Source organism: Chiroxiphia lanceolata, chromosome 5, assembly GCF_009829145.1.
Source record: "Chiroxiphia lanceolata isolate bChiLan1 chromosome 5, bChiLan1.pri, whole genome shotgun sequence".
Taxonomy (NCBI): domain Eukaryota; kingdom Metazoa; phylum Chordata; class Aves; order Passeriformes; family Pipridae; genus Chiroxiphia; species Chiroxiphia lanceolata.
Window position 1 is genome coordinate 57521103 of NC_045641.1, and position 16215 is coordinate 57537317.

Sequence of the window (16215 nt, forward strand, 5' to 3'; positions counted from 1 at the left end):
ATAGTAGAATTTACAAGCAATTCTCTTCAGGTAATAAAAAATTTCCATAAAAAAGCAAACCAAACCACAAAAGCAATAATAATAATGATAATAAAACCCCCACAAAAACAAAGCACACAAACAAACTAATAAAAAAAACACAGAAGAAAGAAAAATAGAAAATAAACGGTTGCTCAGGGCAGCCTAAAAACCCACCACATGATCAAAAGCTATGTCAAAGGCCTGCTGCAAACACAACTGAGTCATCTTTGGGAGTGTCCGCTACATTTTAGTGTGCAGTGCCACCCTCTGACAAAGGCAGGTGGGCAACATCTCATCTGGTGAGAGGCAAAACCAGGGCCTTTTTCTGAGTGCAGGTGTACACAGCAGGGAGGCACAAACAGCACTTGTATCCAGTCTCTTCAGTGATGTATCCACAGCACCACATTAGGGCTACACAGCAAGTCAAAAGCAGGTTTGTGTGCTGTCTTCACAATTCCTGCTGAAAAATTCAGGCACAATTGGAGCTCAATTAATCCAAAAGACTGTCTGCTCTCCTGAACACTCAGTTTTCCTTTACGATTACATAAATGAAGATTATAAGCCAGTAAGTGGGGCAACCATAAACTTCATCAACTCTGCAATCTCTGGGGGCAAAACCAACCATCTATGTTGTCAGAGCTTCTGGGAAGTAGACAGAACAAAATAAGGTAATTCATACTCATCTTCTGGTGATTGTTACAGGGACAGATGAAGGGCTGAAGAGCAGTATCTTTCCCTTCAAACTTGTGTACTCCCAAGTAAGTAACAATGGTTACTTCCACTGGTTACGACAATGGTTGCATTTTGACAACAACATACTTATAAATTTGGAAAAAGAACAAGAACTTGTGGACACAAAGGATGATTTTTTTCCCCTCTTTAAACATACACAAAGACTGACTGATAGTTGCAAACAAACTTTCCCATCAACTTTATTAAACAGAGGTACATCACACTTGAGACACCTGTTAAACAAAACAGTACAGCAATACCATTGTTTCTTGCTGGTGGTGAGAAAAATGGCGCAAACCAAAGTATTCTGTCCTTTACTTCTCCATTAAAAACTCTCAAACAAGTTCCTTTTCTTCCTTTTTTCAAAAGTTATTTTTAATACACCCCCCCCCCCATTTTAAAATTCCCAATAAGTTCTTTGGGGGCAACTACACTTTCACTGTACCAATCAGTACTGCAGGACAATAACATTACACCATCCTTTTTCATGGCTTGTGTTAAATACAGTACAAAGAGATCAAATTATGGCCAGCCACATGCCTTTGGTAAAATTAAAAGTCCGGTGAGATCATATTTTCTTGAAATTCAGAAAGCCACATGTTAAACTCATGTGATGTTTTGAAGTTCAATTCTATACAAACTTCTTCCTCAAAGCAAAGTTAAACAGCTGTCATCCCACAAAAATGGCAATTTCTGCGCTGCTCCAGAAAAGAGATGAAAGTTTTGAACTTCAGAGAACCTCTTCACATGCCTTGATCTCCACAGATTTCTGTTTCAGACAAGGGGTAGAAAGTCTGGTAAATATTCACAAACCTACAAGTCAAAACAGTGGTAACAGTGATAAATATTCTCAGTTTTTAAAAAACTTTCCGTAGTAACACATGTGGCTCATTTAAGCAACTGACGGTCTTCTCCTTTGAGGCGTTTTTTCCGGGGTTGTACAAAGTCATCATCTGAGTCATCAGTGAGTTCTGTATTATCTTTTTCACTCTGGACATTGGGTTGTACAGGGAACTTCCTCTCAGGATAAAGGTTTCTTAGAAGTTCTTCAAAGTACGCTTCAAGTTTCATGCCGGCGTCGGCCACTTCTGAATCAGGCTGTTGGGTGAATTAACAACATCAGTGCATCATGAAATAGCTTTATACTCACATCAGGTCTTTGAGGTAAAAACTACAGAAAACATCAATCAGCAGCAAGAATGGCACCTGTGGAACACATGGTCCCAAAGAGCACAAGTCTGCAAAACAGCATGAGCGTAAATCTTTCAGCTGACACCCTCAAGGACCTTTTTCTCTGAGGGATTACCAAAGAAGCCAGTCACAAAAGCCATACTTGCCTGGGTTCTTGGGTTTTAAATGCTATTTGAAGAGATTCTAAAACCTCTTAAAACCTAACTGAGGGGTGTGGGGGGTGTGGGAGGGAAAGAAGTTGTGCTATGCTGTGAAATATGTAGGTATGTCTTCAGGGTGTTAGAATTTCTCTAGCTTACAGACAGTTTTTAATAACGGTGATAATATTACTTGGTAGACAAGGACTGTAACGTGGAAGATTACGCAGTCCTAAAGTCATCCAGAGCCACCACAGCTCATCAGTTTCCTGAAGCAGAGATCACCATGGCAGGAATTATTCCCAGCTATAAGGGGTTACTTGATGAGAACCTCACTGAGGCCAGTTAGAGAAGCCTTTAGTCCCAGTGTAATTCTCTCTCATTTTGTGGTCTACTCAGTACCCACAATCCTTTTTCACCACATGTTCCACATGTTCCCTTACATGCAGCACAGGATAATAATAACAATCACTCAACATGTAACTTGAAATCATATGGGTGAGTCCAGAGTTCCCAGAATGAAAATCCCACTGAATCTAAGATCTGTGGCAAGGAAGATTAAACCAATTTTTAAATCAAATGCCCACCACTGTGGCAACTGTCCTTTTCTTTACCTGCTATCCTGCCATTCAGCTAGCATGTTTGTTACAATCCTCCTTCCTTCTGTGGAAAGATCTCCACTGCATAATCATCTAACACCACAGCAGCGTTCAATGTGATCTATATTTTCACTGCAGTCCCATTGTCAAAGTAAGTTTAATACAATAAATTCTTGCATTGCAAGTTCTACCCCCATTACAGTTTTCCTGAAAGAACTAAAGCTACAAAACCTGATACAGTATCTAGTTTTCTAACCTCATTAAATTCAGCACAGTTTTGGAAAATCAGTCTGAAATCAGCCACAAAATCTTCTGGCTTTGTGTAGAATGAGTTGGTCACTTCAAGTCTTCTCTTGATGGTTGACAAGTCCATAGGCTTTTTGATTATTTTGTAGTAATCAGGAACCTAAATGGAAAAAAAAAAATTTACCAAATGCAGTCGCCTTCATTACTTATCGTTTTATAAACCTTTAGATCTTAGGGAGTGGGCAGGGTTTTAGTCTCATCTTCAAAGTACAACCCTGAGATACAAGAATTATACTTTTAACATACATGCAGACAGTTTCTGGAATGACAGTGACTTATGACAGTTTTGCTGGCTAAAATACACTCCTTGTAACGCCCATTTTAAAATCAAAGAGAAACAAACATAACTTCCACCTACAACGACTACATATTATAGAGCAAATGACTTGGTCTGGACATTATTTTCAGACGTAGTCAAATAAGCTAGTCAAATAATCCACACTAAAATGGAGATGGTAAATGAGTTGCTTAAAATGAGGTTTGGTCATGAAATATGTCCTTTGAAATGGCAGCAAGTTTCAGAGATATCAATGATTTTGACACTCAAACTATGGTTGTAGGACTAAGATTTATTTTTTCTTTAGAAAGAATTAGAAATTAGAAAATAAGATATGAAATCCAATGGTAATATTTTTATACTTTTTTCCTAACTAGATTCACATTTTAAGAGAAATGCTGTAATACCTGAATTTAGTAACACATGACCATCATATGATTAATCAATTAATCTCTTGTGCCATTTCTTATTATTAAAATTCTCTGATTTGTTCTTCAGAATTCCTATTCAAATGAAATAAAGGCTGCATAGGAGCATATTACTTAATGAATTCTTCTCCCATTGGCTTATCTTAAAGAACATCTTTTCATCTAATCACACTGGTAACTCTTCTGTGTGTCCTTAGACTTCTAATGCACCCAGGTATTGTTTACCATTTTAAACTAATAAATTTCAAGCTAATAATAAGAAATTCAATTTCATATTAGTACTATGGAGTACCCTAATTCTCAACATCAGGTGGTATTTAAAAACCCAAATATATTGCAATTCACCTTTTTAGTGATATCACTCAGCACATGATATTAGTAGACAGGGTCAGAACTTACTTTTTTAATCTGTTTTTGAAGTATTAAGTAAAATCAGTTATTGTGGAATTTTACTTGTAAATCCCCTTCAACTTTCAACTTCCCCCTTCAGATAGTTTTAATAAAATTAAACACATTTAGTACACTTGGTGTCTGGGGAACTTGACTTCTGATAATGGACTGTAATAGGACATAAAAATGCCACTAAAAACATGGCAAATTTGCTACTAACATAGAAAGAAGTGAGGTACATACTGTGGGAGGAACTGGATCTTGAAAGGCAAGACTCATTTCATGACAGTAGAGGTATAGCAGCAGTCTTTCACATTTCTGTAAAAAAAAAAACAAATGCCCAAGTAATTCGAGAATCCTACATGGTTTATACTACAATCACAAACCACAGAAAATACAGAACAGATGCTCAGTATTCCCCCTTCCTCTTTGTGTGTACAAATATATTACACTAGATCTTGAGCCTTGAAAGAGATTCTAAAAATAGTTTTGTGTGATTTTATGCTTGCTGATCCCTTATCAGAATAATAACTTACATTTAACTCAAACCAGAAATTGAGCACATGTAAATAATGGTGTGACAGACAGTCAGGTCTCGGAGTATGTCCTCCACACACCCACACCCCCACCGTCCCCACTGTGTCCTGATGGGTAATGTGATTTGTCCTAAGATAAGAACACCAGGTGGGAATTGCAGGAGGAGCTGTCTGGATGCTCACATAATTAATGCATTCCAGAGATGGGGGAGTTGTGATGATTGTGATTGACTTTGGTACACATCAGCCTGCAAAAGGGTATAAAATGCTGCTGGAGACTGGACCAACTGGGCAAACTGATCTCCCAAGGCTGCAAGCAGTTTCCAGATGGATCCCACCCCAGCATGGATGCCTGCAGGGTACATCCAGCCCTAAGATGGGGAACACTCACTTCTGGACAGGTGAGTAAAAGTACTAAGATCATATACAGAGATAAAATCCTAAAGCAGCTCCATAGGTGCTTTGCTGCTCTGTAATTGTGCTTTCTGCAAGGCCAAAGGCTGTAAATCTGCATATTTCCAACCAAACCTGCTTATGTTATAACCCTTTAGACCTGCTTGTATTCTATACTGCACTGGCAATATTTAGGCACTGTATTAGCAATGAATCTAATCATAATCATCCATAAAATCTGTGCCATACTTCTCACACCTGACCGAGAGTCTTCTCTCTACCGCTTTGCAATAAATGGATTTTAAGACCCCGAATAAAATACTAATTTCAGTGTATTTACATAAGTCACCAACTGAAACCAGGTAAAATACTGATGAAAGTTTCTAGCACAACTCAAAACTGCTTCAGCTTAAAAACTTCATAAATAATAATTTTATCCTTACCCTACGGTCTATTGGTGCCAAACCCACAGTGTCTTCCAATTTTCTTTTTTCAGAGCTGTGAGTAGGTTTATCACAGTCATATTCAACTTCTGGCTTGGACAAATCCCGACAGAACGTACAAATCCACTCCCCACTAAAGAAGACAAAGAGACACATTGACCTTAGTGAGGTAGCACACCCTTGACAAAAGACTTTCCACATATTTCTGCGTAAGATCCTCATTTGTTGGGTGGGTTTTTTTCTGTGTCATGTGTTGGTTTGTTGTTGTTGGCTTTTAAAACACTACAAAAAGCAGAGACTGCTGGCAAAAATGCTTTATTACAACTTTTTTTTTCCTTTTTAGTGGCACCAGTGTCATTAATGGTGTCCTAACAGAAAGATGGTTTATCTTAATAGACAGCAGATGTCTACCTTTGTCAGTATTGAAATTTTTCACTCAAGCTCAAAGGGTTCAAGCAAAGGACTATTAAGAGCCCTTTTCTTAACTAGAGAGACTGAAGGAATCGTATGGGCTGAACAGAACGAAACATGTCAGTGTGACACGGTGAGAACTAGATATTCTCTACAAGCTTGATCTATAACATATTACTAATCCATATGGATTACCCTAGACAAGATTTTTTGTAAAACTGGAAATATTTTACTCCCTAAAACCTTCAGATGTTCACGATTTTATCAGTTGGTCTAAGAAAACAGTGGAGATTTAAAGGACAGAATAAGATTACTACATAATCAGTTCTGGAAGCTATGTTCACTGATTCCCTAACACAATTTATGAACCTCAAAGTTTTGAAAAACCTATGAAGGGTCTATGTTTTTAATACAGTTCTCCACAAATGAAGGAACTTGCATGCTTGCAGGTAACCACAAGAGGGCTGAATTGTTACACAGATGACAGAATACACAATAAAAAGGATCTAACTGTGTGTATTTACTCAGAGGTATGTTATAATATCTTTGAAAATGGGAAATAATTTCTGCAGCACCTTTTATTTCATTTTGATAGTAAGGCAGGAGACTTTCTAAATTAAAAAAAAAAATCTTTTTTATTCAGAGTCATCCAAAGATTTTTGCCATCTGCCAGTTTTAGCATATACTGGTGAATAATAAGCATTTTACTACCAGGAGACATTCATCTTCTACTATCTTAACTTCCCAGAATTATTTATGACACTGTTACCTCTATGCCTGGACTTGCATCACAGAAATGATATGGTAGATATACAAAAGTTCATAAAGGCCATGACCTAAAGATCTTGTGACACAAGAAAACAATAAACAGGTTAGAGATAAAGGACTGATGCATTAGAATATCCAAGAATCCAAAAAGATGCAGCAACCTTGTGAATCTATATGGGAACATTGTTTTAAACTAAAAGAAGGTAGATTCAGATTAGAAACAAGGAAAAAAATTTTTTCAGGGAGGGTTCTGAAACACTGGTGCAGGTTGCTGAGAGAGATGGTAGAGGCCCCATTCCTGGAAACAAGGTCAAGTTGGGTGGGGCTCTGAGCAACCTGTTCATGGCAGGGAGGTTGGACTCGGTGGCCTATAAAGGTCCCTTCCAACTTGAACCATTCTGTGACTGTATGAACCTATGAAATTGCCCTATCCTGAAGCAAGAACAAAAAGCAATCATGAAAGAAGCAGACTGTCACTGCTGACATAATAATAAAGAAATTACTTTGTGTGTTTGAAGGAACTAATGCTAAGAGACTAAAGTTTGTTCAGTACAGTTAGAGCTGCAAAAAAAAAGTAACCCCATAAAGGTGGGAACAGAAAGCTGATACATCTAAAGTCAGGAGGAAACCTCAGCTAACCATGCTCTGAACACAGTAACACAATGTACTCGTAGTAATATGCACCTTTACAGATCTGAACACCTGTCATCAAAGTGGTTTTTGGCTCCCTCGCCCTCAGACATCATCACCTCAGTTTCCCCTCAACAATCCAGTAAAAAGGAGACATTTTAAAGACTTATTGTTGAATATTTAATTTCACTAGAAAAAAAGTCTTGTAATACATAGTTTTCTGCCTTCTTGAAGTTTTTTTTTTTTCTTGTCAGAATGGCACAAATATTTATTAGTTTAAGTGCTTACTGTAACTTCACTAGGTGTTTGCTTATGGAACAAAGCTGTAACATAGCACCAGTTTAACAAAAAAACCCCTGCAATGTGAAGTTTTAAAAGTGAGAGAAACATTTTTACGTGCCATTTCAAGTGACGTTTTAGATACACTTACTTGTTCAGAGTAGCACAGAGGTGATCAATGTGCTAATCTAAGTTGCTATTCAAATGTTTTCCACCAGTAAACTATGCTGACATTTAATCAAAAAAACTAATATTTACAAAAGCATTAAACAATGAGCATGTTATGACCAATGTTTTTATCCTCTAACACAAACAAGCTTATTGCATGACGTTTCCAAGTCGGGACATTGCAAAATGCCATTTATTTTAATCAAAGACACTAATTCCAGAAGCAAACACTGGTAATGCTAGTTAAGACTGTATTTTGAAAGTCAAGAAACTGAGTAATGGTTTTGTAACAGCCAATAAAGAAACTTAATGCTTGTTTCAACATCGGCCGAGATGTTACTAGAAGATGTCAGTCACTACACATCCCATGCTCAGTGTAGCCATATTTAGCACTAGAGTAAGTGATATACCTATTACTCTACTACTTCAGATTTTTCCTGTAGACATTTGTTAATTTTTCCTTTTTTTAAAATTTTTATTCTTTATTATTATTATTAAGAAATGTTAAGTATTTTCTCTCACCCTTAAAACATTTTATGACAGATTGGTAATTCTGTGTCCCACTTTTAATAATTCACGCTCTAGATGTAAGTGATCTTGCTTAATTGTCAAATAAGTGAAGAGTTTTATTACAGAATTGTAGAAAAAATACAATTGAAGTTTCACTGTAAATTCCAATTTTCGCTAATTAATAAAACTTCTGGATTCAAGACTTTGAAGAAGACATTGCTTCCTTTGAGACTGAAACTTCTTATCCTGGGTTTCACAATACAAAGCTTGTGTCTTTTAGTGCAATTTTAGGTGGAATTGAAGGGGTCATAATTACCTTGGAAAGCTCATCAATGAAGGGACATGACAAGAAAGATGGAATACTTTGGGACACTTCTCACAGCAAAGGAGCTCCCCTCCATTTTGACATACAGCACACCAATCTTCATTTGGATCGTCCTCTTTTCTGCCCTCCCCAACATGGGAGGGTCCTATCCATCCCATTTTCCCACTGAATGTGTTCTCCTGCAGGACCCCTGGCTGATCATCTGTGCTGTCTGGTGCATCTGTTCTTAAGACAGCTTCATCAGAAGTGGAATTATGACTTCCATCCAAGAGCAATGAAGTAAGTATGGACTGTAGGAAGGAACAAAGAAAGCCAGACCATAATATTTATTCAAATTTACATGGCCCTAACAACAAGTAAACTAACCCAACTAACAAATTTATATGCAAGGAGCCATACAACTTGCAACATGCATGCAAAAATTACTAACATAACTATAACATCAGTCAACTGAACACAAGAAACCAGCTATGAAAGGATATTTACTGCTCCACTAATAAAAAACTAATCTTTTATGGCCCAAAAATCTAGCAATCTTATTTATGTAAATTACTGCACTATGATTAGAAACATTTCCTAGCAGCACCTGAAAATTTGATCTCTGCAAGCTATTCCCCATCTTCCCAGATTTTCAATGGATAAAAGTAGTCTGATCACAACAGTTAACTTAACTGGCAGTAGGGCTAGTCTGATTTTGAATTTCACCTCTTCCCCTTCTTCAGCTTTTTTAGTTTTCCCCTGAAAAGCTCCCAACAGAACACGAGTAGATTATTTTACTCCCCATAAATACAAAATACCCTCCAAGAAGAAAGGAGATCTTTATAGTTGTTACTATTACATTCCGAGGCCGGGGTTCCTCATCGGTTTCTTGCTTCACTACAACAATTGGGAAATCAAAGTTCTCGTTTGGTGCATTTGACTCCTGTTTAATTCTAATGGGCTCCAACATAACAACTGGGACTTTGTGTGTAGAATCAGCTCCTGGTGGCCTGCTGGAGGAGCCAGAACTGTAAATGACAGGAAAAGGCAGGAGAAAAGGGAAATTAAGAGTCAGAACTTTTGTACAGTGGTGCTTTCCAAAACCTCAGGATGTTAAATCTCTTTTGCTTCTTTGAATCTTGAGCACTGCAGTATTCCTTTTATCAAATGCACCATCCAAGCTTATTTCCTTTGATATATATTGAAAAAGCATTACCAAAAGGGACAATTGTAATGATGCAGTTCCAGAACTAGAGAATTATTCATGGTTTGACTTCCCATTAGTGCAAGATTTGCAAGTAATCTCCTTTTCTCTCAGGTTACACACAAAAGAGGATTTCCACTGAACATCATATCACTTCAGAGGAGATGCAGCTGTATTTTGGGGAAGACCAGTGTTTCTCCAGAGTTGAACTGATCATTGAAAATGACACAACCGAATAAGGCAGATAAAACACATATTTACATTTTCTTGGAAGGATTTCTTACAGCCTTGCAACTCTACCAAAACTAGGGCCCTGCTTTTGGAGCTAGATCTTTCTTTTTTTTATGTATTTAGTCATAAAAATGAAGAATCTAACAAAATTAATTCAAGCAGCAGCAGATTTTTTTAAATGCAAGTAAAAGACTCTTCAGACAAACATTTAAACTGTTCACAAGAGTCCTTCACAGAATTTGCCCTGTAAATGGAATACAGAAAAACATATTCTATATTAAAAAGCACCTGCATTTCCAACTCAAGTAGGACGAATGTCATCTGATTTTTCTCTGCATGAAAAATTAATCTCATGTCAGATGTATGCTTGAGTTTATTGCAACACATTAATGGATCTGCACTCTTCAAATAACATTGTGTAAATATATTTGTTCATTAATATTCCATCAGTAATGGATAAAAACATTTGTGCAGACTCTCAGTAGATATCTAGTACTCACTTAACTAACCGTCTTGCAGTAGAAAATTTTTAACAGCCTTCTTTGTAACATCAGTTCCTTAAATCTGAAGTAATTTATAGTTCCATCAGGACTTTCAATATTCAACCTTTTCCTTTAGCTGATTTTTCTGAATTTAAAACTTAATTTACAATTGGTATTCCTTTAATAACACCAACCTAGCCATCATTTACAGTGTTAATATGTTTTTAGATGTGCTATTAATACATCACAAATAAAATTACTGCTTTTAGAATGCAAAGAGTGCTGTAATAACCATCAGGCCTGACCTGTTAACAGAGAAGGTGAGGCAAATTGACATCTATATATGCATTAAAGAGAGAAGAGACTGATGCATGTTCTGTGGAGGTGGAAGTTAACGTTTTCTTCTCTCCCACTCTTTCCTTACCTCTCTCTGCTCCCAACACTGGAGGCACTGGGTGAACGAATTGGAGGGTGTACGTTCGTCACACTGATTCCTCCTAGGAGAGAAGGATCAGGTTAGAACAAAACCTGGGCCTGTGCCAAGTCTGAGTCAGAGAAGTACACAGGTTTTGGGGAAAATTTCTCCTGCAGCATCATTTATTTAACCTATATCTCATCTAATATATATTTATGAGAGGATGAGAGGCATGGGATAATAGAAGGAGATGCCCAAAAAGGGACCCATAAGTAGGCTGATGGATCAGTACCTTTGCCTGGCTGATCCCTCCACCTGATCACTGCAGTTTGTTTTGTCTTACCTTATCAAATTCTAGCAGATCTCTCTGGAGAACTGCCATGAAACTTTGAGTTGGTGAGTAAGAAGAAGTCTGGGGGACAGATATGAGCGAGACCAAAGGTCTGGGGACCAGGACCAGAGAGCCAAATACCCGTGAAGGAAATTTTTGCTAAAGACTTGTGAAGGATGTTTTTGCTGAGCAGCAGTCCTGAGAAACCCAAGTGGGCTGTTTGTGCTGTCTGTGAATGCATTACCCACCTGTCTCAGGTAACCTGCCTCAGTCTGTGAATGCCATGTGAGTGCATGAATGTTGCATGAGTGCTCACTGGGAACTCACTCACAGCCTCACTACAGGCCAGATGAGAAAATGGGAACAGCTGCTGATGGCCACCAGGCATGGTGACAGGAATCCCCTGCATCCTTCAGGTCCACCACATTTAGCCACCCATCACAATAACTTCTCTGCTAAATCCGTGTCAGTGCTGCACTACCCTTCTGTGAAAAACATATTCTAATATCCAAATCGAACTTCCCAAGTCACCATTTCTATCTGCTGTTACATCCTATCTTGCTTTTTCAAATACTTGACTTTTACCACAGTAGTTAGGTTTTCATTTGGTGTACACCTGAGAGTGTCACTTTTCTACAGATTTCTATCCAATGTGCTAAAATCTACAGGTTTTTTCCCTTCATGTTTGTAACATTGCCACATTAGATTTTTCAATTACACCACTTAAACAGAAAATTGCACCACATTTCCATTACCTGAGAGGCCTGGTGATGGCACCGAGGAATTTGGTGACTGCACAGTCCTGTTTGAAGGGGGTTTTGGCTGATTCTGCTCTGCAGTACCATCCTTCCTTACAGCATTGTCCAGTGTGATGTTTCCTGAACAATCAATCTAAAAGGTGGGGAAATGAGAGGAAGCAGTTAGTGTTGGAAGGGGGAAAAAACCCTCTCCAAAACAACAAAACCCCATGCCTTTGCCACAGAGTTATCCTGAAGGTGAAGACCAAAATATACTTCATCTAATTTTAACCACCCAAAAGTGAGATGGTTACTTTAAAACAGGTCGTCTTGCTTTCTCTAAAAATCAAATGACATAGCCAAATCCAGGCAGTGCTTCATTTTAAGATTAGATGATTCTGTAAGTGCCAATTTTACAGCTTCAGAGAAGGCTGTACCAGACAGGTGGTTTTCACACAATTAAGTAAGAGATGATTTTTTATCATCACACCTTCTTTGGACACACTCACATTATATATTCTTAAGATAATAAGCTATACAAAAACTACCCATTAATCCACTAGTGTTTAACAGCACTGGAAGAACCTCAAAGGACACTCAATTTCATCTGTCCCACATACCCTCTGGACAGAGGCCACCCATATTGACTCAAAATGCAAACAGCAAACCAACACTTGTTCTTTCCTATGGCTCAGGTCAGATAACTGAACTTTATTCAGGGGCTCCCAATTTACCATTTTAACTTTCTGTAAAAATTACATATTCTGTTTTGATAGTGAGGAATGACTTTTTGAACTGTTTGGTTTCTTCCAATATGTAGAGATAATGTTTCATAAGAAAACACCTCACCTTAGTATCAGTTTTCTCAGTGGATACCTCACTAATCTACTACTTGCAAACATACTGACCACTGAAATTTCTATTTGTGAGCTAGAAGTATCCAAAGTGGATGCATAAGCCTTGGCAAGGTCAGCATATTTACAGTGATTTGAGCCATGTATCTTAAGAGCATAAATGCAACCATATGCAAGTAGAAGAGTTCATAATACCGTGAACAAAAATGAGTATGCTAAAATGTGTCACAGACTCAGTAGTTTTATGACCATGGTGTGCAGTTCACCTTTTAAACCTGATATATACTGTGTGACCCTGTACTCTGTGTACTCCATTTTAATAAACAGAACACAGTTTATCAGTAAGGACAAAGCACAGGTGGCATAAACAGGAAGGAACAGCAAGTTACCACTGGAAAACCATGGCTTTTCAGATATCTACAAACCTTAGACCACAAAAAACAGGTTTGATAATATTTGAAAGAATAAAAGTCAAGGGATTAAAACTCAACAGTTCTAACATGGATCTCTGACAAATATGTACCATTCAGAAAAACTATGAGAGAAGTTTTAAGACAAGATGATCTTACGATGCTCCTTCTAGCACCAGCTCACAGGCATGTTAGAGGATATATGAAGAAAAGAAGTACCAAAAAGAAAAGATATAAGGAATATATCCAGTATGCCAACCATTAATACTTGCCCAAGATAGTTCTTTCAATTAGTTAAAAATGTATTTTAAAAATGTTGACCATTTACCAGAAATACCATCAGCAAACTGGTGCTACCTATGGACATTGGTAAATGAAAGCTAAGCTAACACATTTTTGTTAGCATCATTACAGAGGCAGGGAAAAAATATGCAGCATCCAAATAAACAAGTCCAATTACAATCACAAACCATAATGTTATTTTTCTCAGCTGTCTTCCAAGAACAGCTCTGAATATTTCCAGCAACCCTGCATCGGTTTTTTCTCTACCACCTGCCTCATTTTGACAAAGAGAGTAAGAATTTCAGTTTATATGGTTTTTACTTCTCAGAAACATTAAGACCTATTTCAAAATAGAATCAATCCATCAAACACTGCTTCTATGTTACACTTACATCAGGGAGAGATGGTAGATTATAGGAGCTACCCACTGGGGAACTCAAATCTACCACAGGGGGACCACATGTCTTCCCATCACATCCAACGGCACTGGTGACTGTGGGGCTGGATGGAGTTGATGTTGTGCTGCTTGCAGTTGTAAGGGCTGTTGAAGTTTGTCCACTACTGATCTGCCACTACAAAAAAGACAATAATCCACAATAAAGCATTATTTTCTTTGCAACAGGTCACATCTACTGAATATACTGGTAAAACAAGCAGCTTAGTTCAGGAAGCTGAATTCAAACATAAAATCCTGATATACTCTGAAGTTATCTCATTTCAAGAACCAATCCTGCAAGACAAAGAAGGGAAGATGACAAGTAGTTGAAAACTATGAACAGAAGAAATGAATGCAAATTCTTAAATTCAAAGCTGTACCTCAATGCTAAGTATCTATTAATATTTTATGCTGCATTGACAGTGTTGTGGGAAAAATGTAACAGTTTTTGTGGAAAAAAAAGCATTACAGGTAATAGGCTGAATGCACAACTGCTTCAGCATTTTACTAAGTAAACAGCTACAGTGTCAGTGATTAAGAATTTGAAATGCTGACTGGATCTCTACCCACATATACATTTAACAACATGATATGAAGTGCACTGTCAATTCAGACTAAATTTCTTTCTCATTTGGATGTATGCAGTTTTCAATGACTTTAAGAGAATTTCACAGCTACCCATGGCAGGCAAAATTTGACTGCCCTCAATTCCTTTTTAGTCATTCTATTTACTGGTCTCTAGTTTCAGAAAGGCATTACCAGATAATGAGAATTCTTTAAAAGCTTGCAGACAGATAAATTTTATTTTCAGAGGCACAGAATAGAAATTACTTAGCTTTTGTTCCTATAGGTTCTTTTAGATATTGTATCGCTTTCTTCAATTTAGTTAGAAATAGTTCTCTGACATCATAAGCATTGCAAACATGAATGGTATTACACCACTTTTCAGGTCAGAGATTTGTTTGATCCTTCCTTGTTTACCTCTAGTGACATGATTTTCTCTTACCCAAAATTCTTGTGTTAATATGCTATTTAATAAGGATGAGCCTTCCTGAACATCCAGAAAACACATGATGTGGTTTTACTTCTGCCCCAGTTCAGCTGCTGATTAGCTGGCACTGATCAGTCTTAGCAGAGGTGACACAACTGTGGTCTTTCTCTTCTCTCCTCACCTGTACAAGTTCAGATTTGCCATACTTGTGGCTGCTTTACATTTTTAGTTAAGGTTTTACCTGGTTCCTGGTGAAGTCACTAACATCAAGCTCAACTGGGATTTTCTTTTTTGTCTATTCAGTGACTGCAGTGTGCAGACCATGGCCATGGTAAGTTTTGCATAAGAGGTCAGAAACCACAGTAATAGCAAACAAGGGAATAAAACACCTACACAGCACACACAGTGGATCACTTTCATAACGCTTCAGCTGCTTAGAACTGTCAAAATGAAAGAAACTTGACAGTTTCCTCATTAAGAAAACTGTGGGTATCTTGTCATAGAGAAAAAATTCAGTCTCTGTTCTAATTGAAAAGCACTCTAGAAGCACAGTACGAAAGCAGTAAGAAGCACATTCAATGTTTTATTTCTACATAGTGAGTGAAAAGGGATAGAACCTCTACCTGTTTTATAGCTTGCTGTGCCAAGAATGCCATTTGCAATGGGCTGGGCTTTACTGCTTGCCTTGGTAGGTTCTGATTTTGGGGAAATCTCATCTGTTGTGCAGGAAGAACTGAACCATTGGGCTTGGGGTTTTGATTCTGAAAATGAATCAAGCGCGGAGGTGCCTGCATAAAAACAAAAAACCAGTTCTGCAAGTTAGCTGATATCTATTCAATGTTCCAGGCATTTTTTACTAAGTGGTCCTTTTGAACCTCTGCAACTTTTCACAAATTATATGCAAACAAATAGTACCACACTATTTATCTGAATGATCACAGAACACATAGATTTTCAATGTTAAAACCAAACTCTAGTAGATAGTTTTGAATTATTCTGATGTAATAAAGGAAGACAGATCACAAGAGCCAGTGACAGTGTTTCCAGCTTTGAAAGTTATGTGGGAGAATCACTGCGTAATATGCAAAACAGCATGGAAAAAAATTAATGACAGATTCACTTTTTGATCATTTGATCAAAATGCAAAAAGGTGGCTCAGCACTATATAAGGCTGGATACTCTATGATTGTTTTTTTAATGAATAAACCATAGGCCGAGTGCTACTACACATTTTCCCAGGCACATTTAAAATGCCCATTCAATTCTCAGTAAAGAAAATGTTCCCTAACCCACCTAAATAGCCACGTGCTGAAGATGAA

At 37.6% G+C, this 16215-nt stretch overlaps 1 protein-coding gene across 1 annotated transcript in view; it reads right to left on the reverse strand.

Annotated features, from left to right (window-relative positions):
• Window positions 1-922: 922 nt before the first annotated feature.
• Window positions 923-16215, reverse strand: part of TRIM24 (tripartite motif containing 24) — a 57748-nt gene continuing 42455 nt past the window's right edge. Inside the window, exons 10-19 of the mRNA XM_032689066.1 lie at window positions 15520-15684; window positions 13862-14041; window positions 11942-12077; window positions 10865-10937; window positions 9383-9551; window positions 8536-8834; window positions 5454-5586; window positions 4325-4399; window positions 2937-3086; window positions 923-1851 (exon numbers count right to left, since the gene is read on the reverse strand). Coding sequence (XP_032544957.1) covers window positions 1642-1851; window positions 2937-3086; window positions 4325-4399; window positions 5454-5586; window positions 8536-8834; window positions 9383-9551; window positions 10865-10937; window positions 11942-12077; window positions 13862-14041; window positions 15520-15684 — 1590 coding nt within the window. The 3' untranslated portion in view covers window positions 923-1641. The remainder of the gene's footprint in view (window positions 1852-2936; window positions 3087-4324; window positions 4400-5453; window positions 5587-8535; window positions 8835-9382; window positions 9552-10864; window positions 10938-11941; window positions 12078-13861; window positions 14042-15519; window positions 15685-16215) is intronic.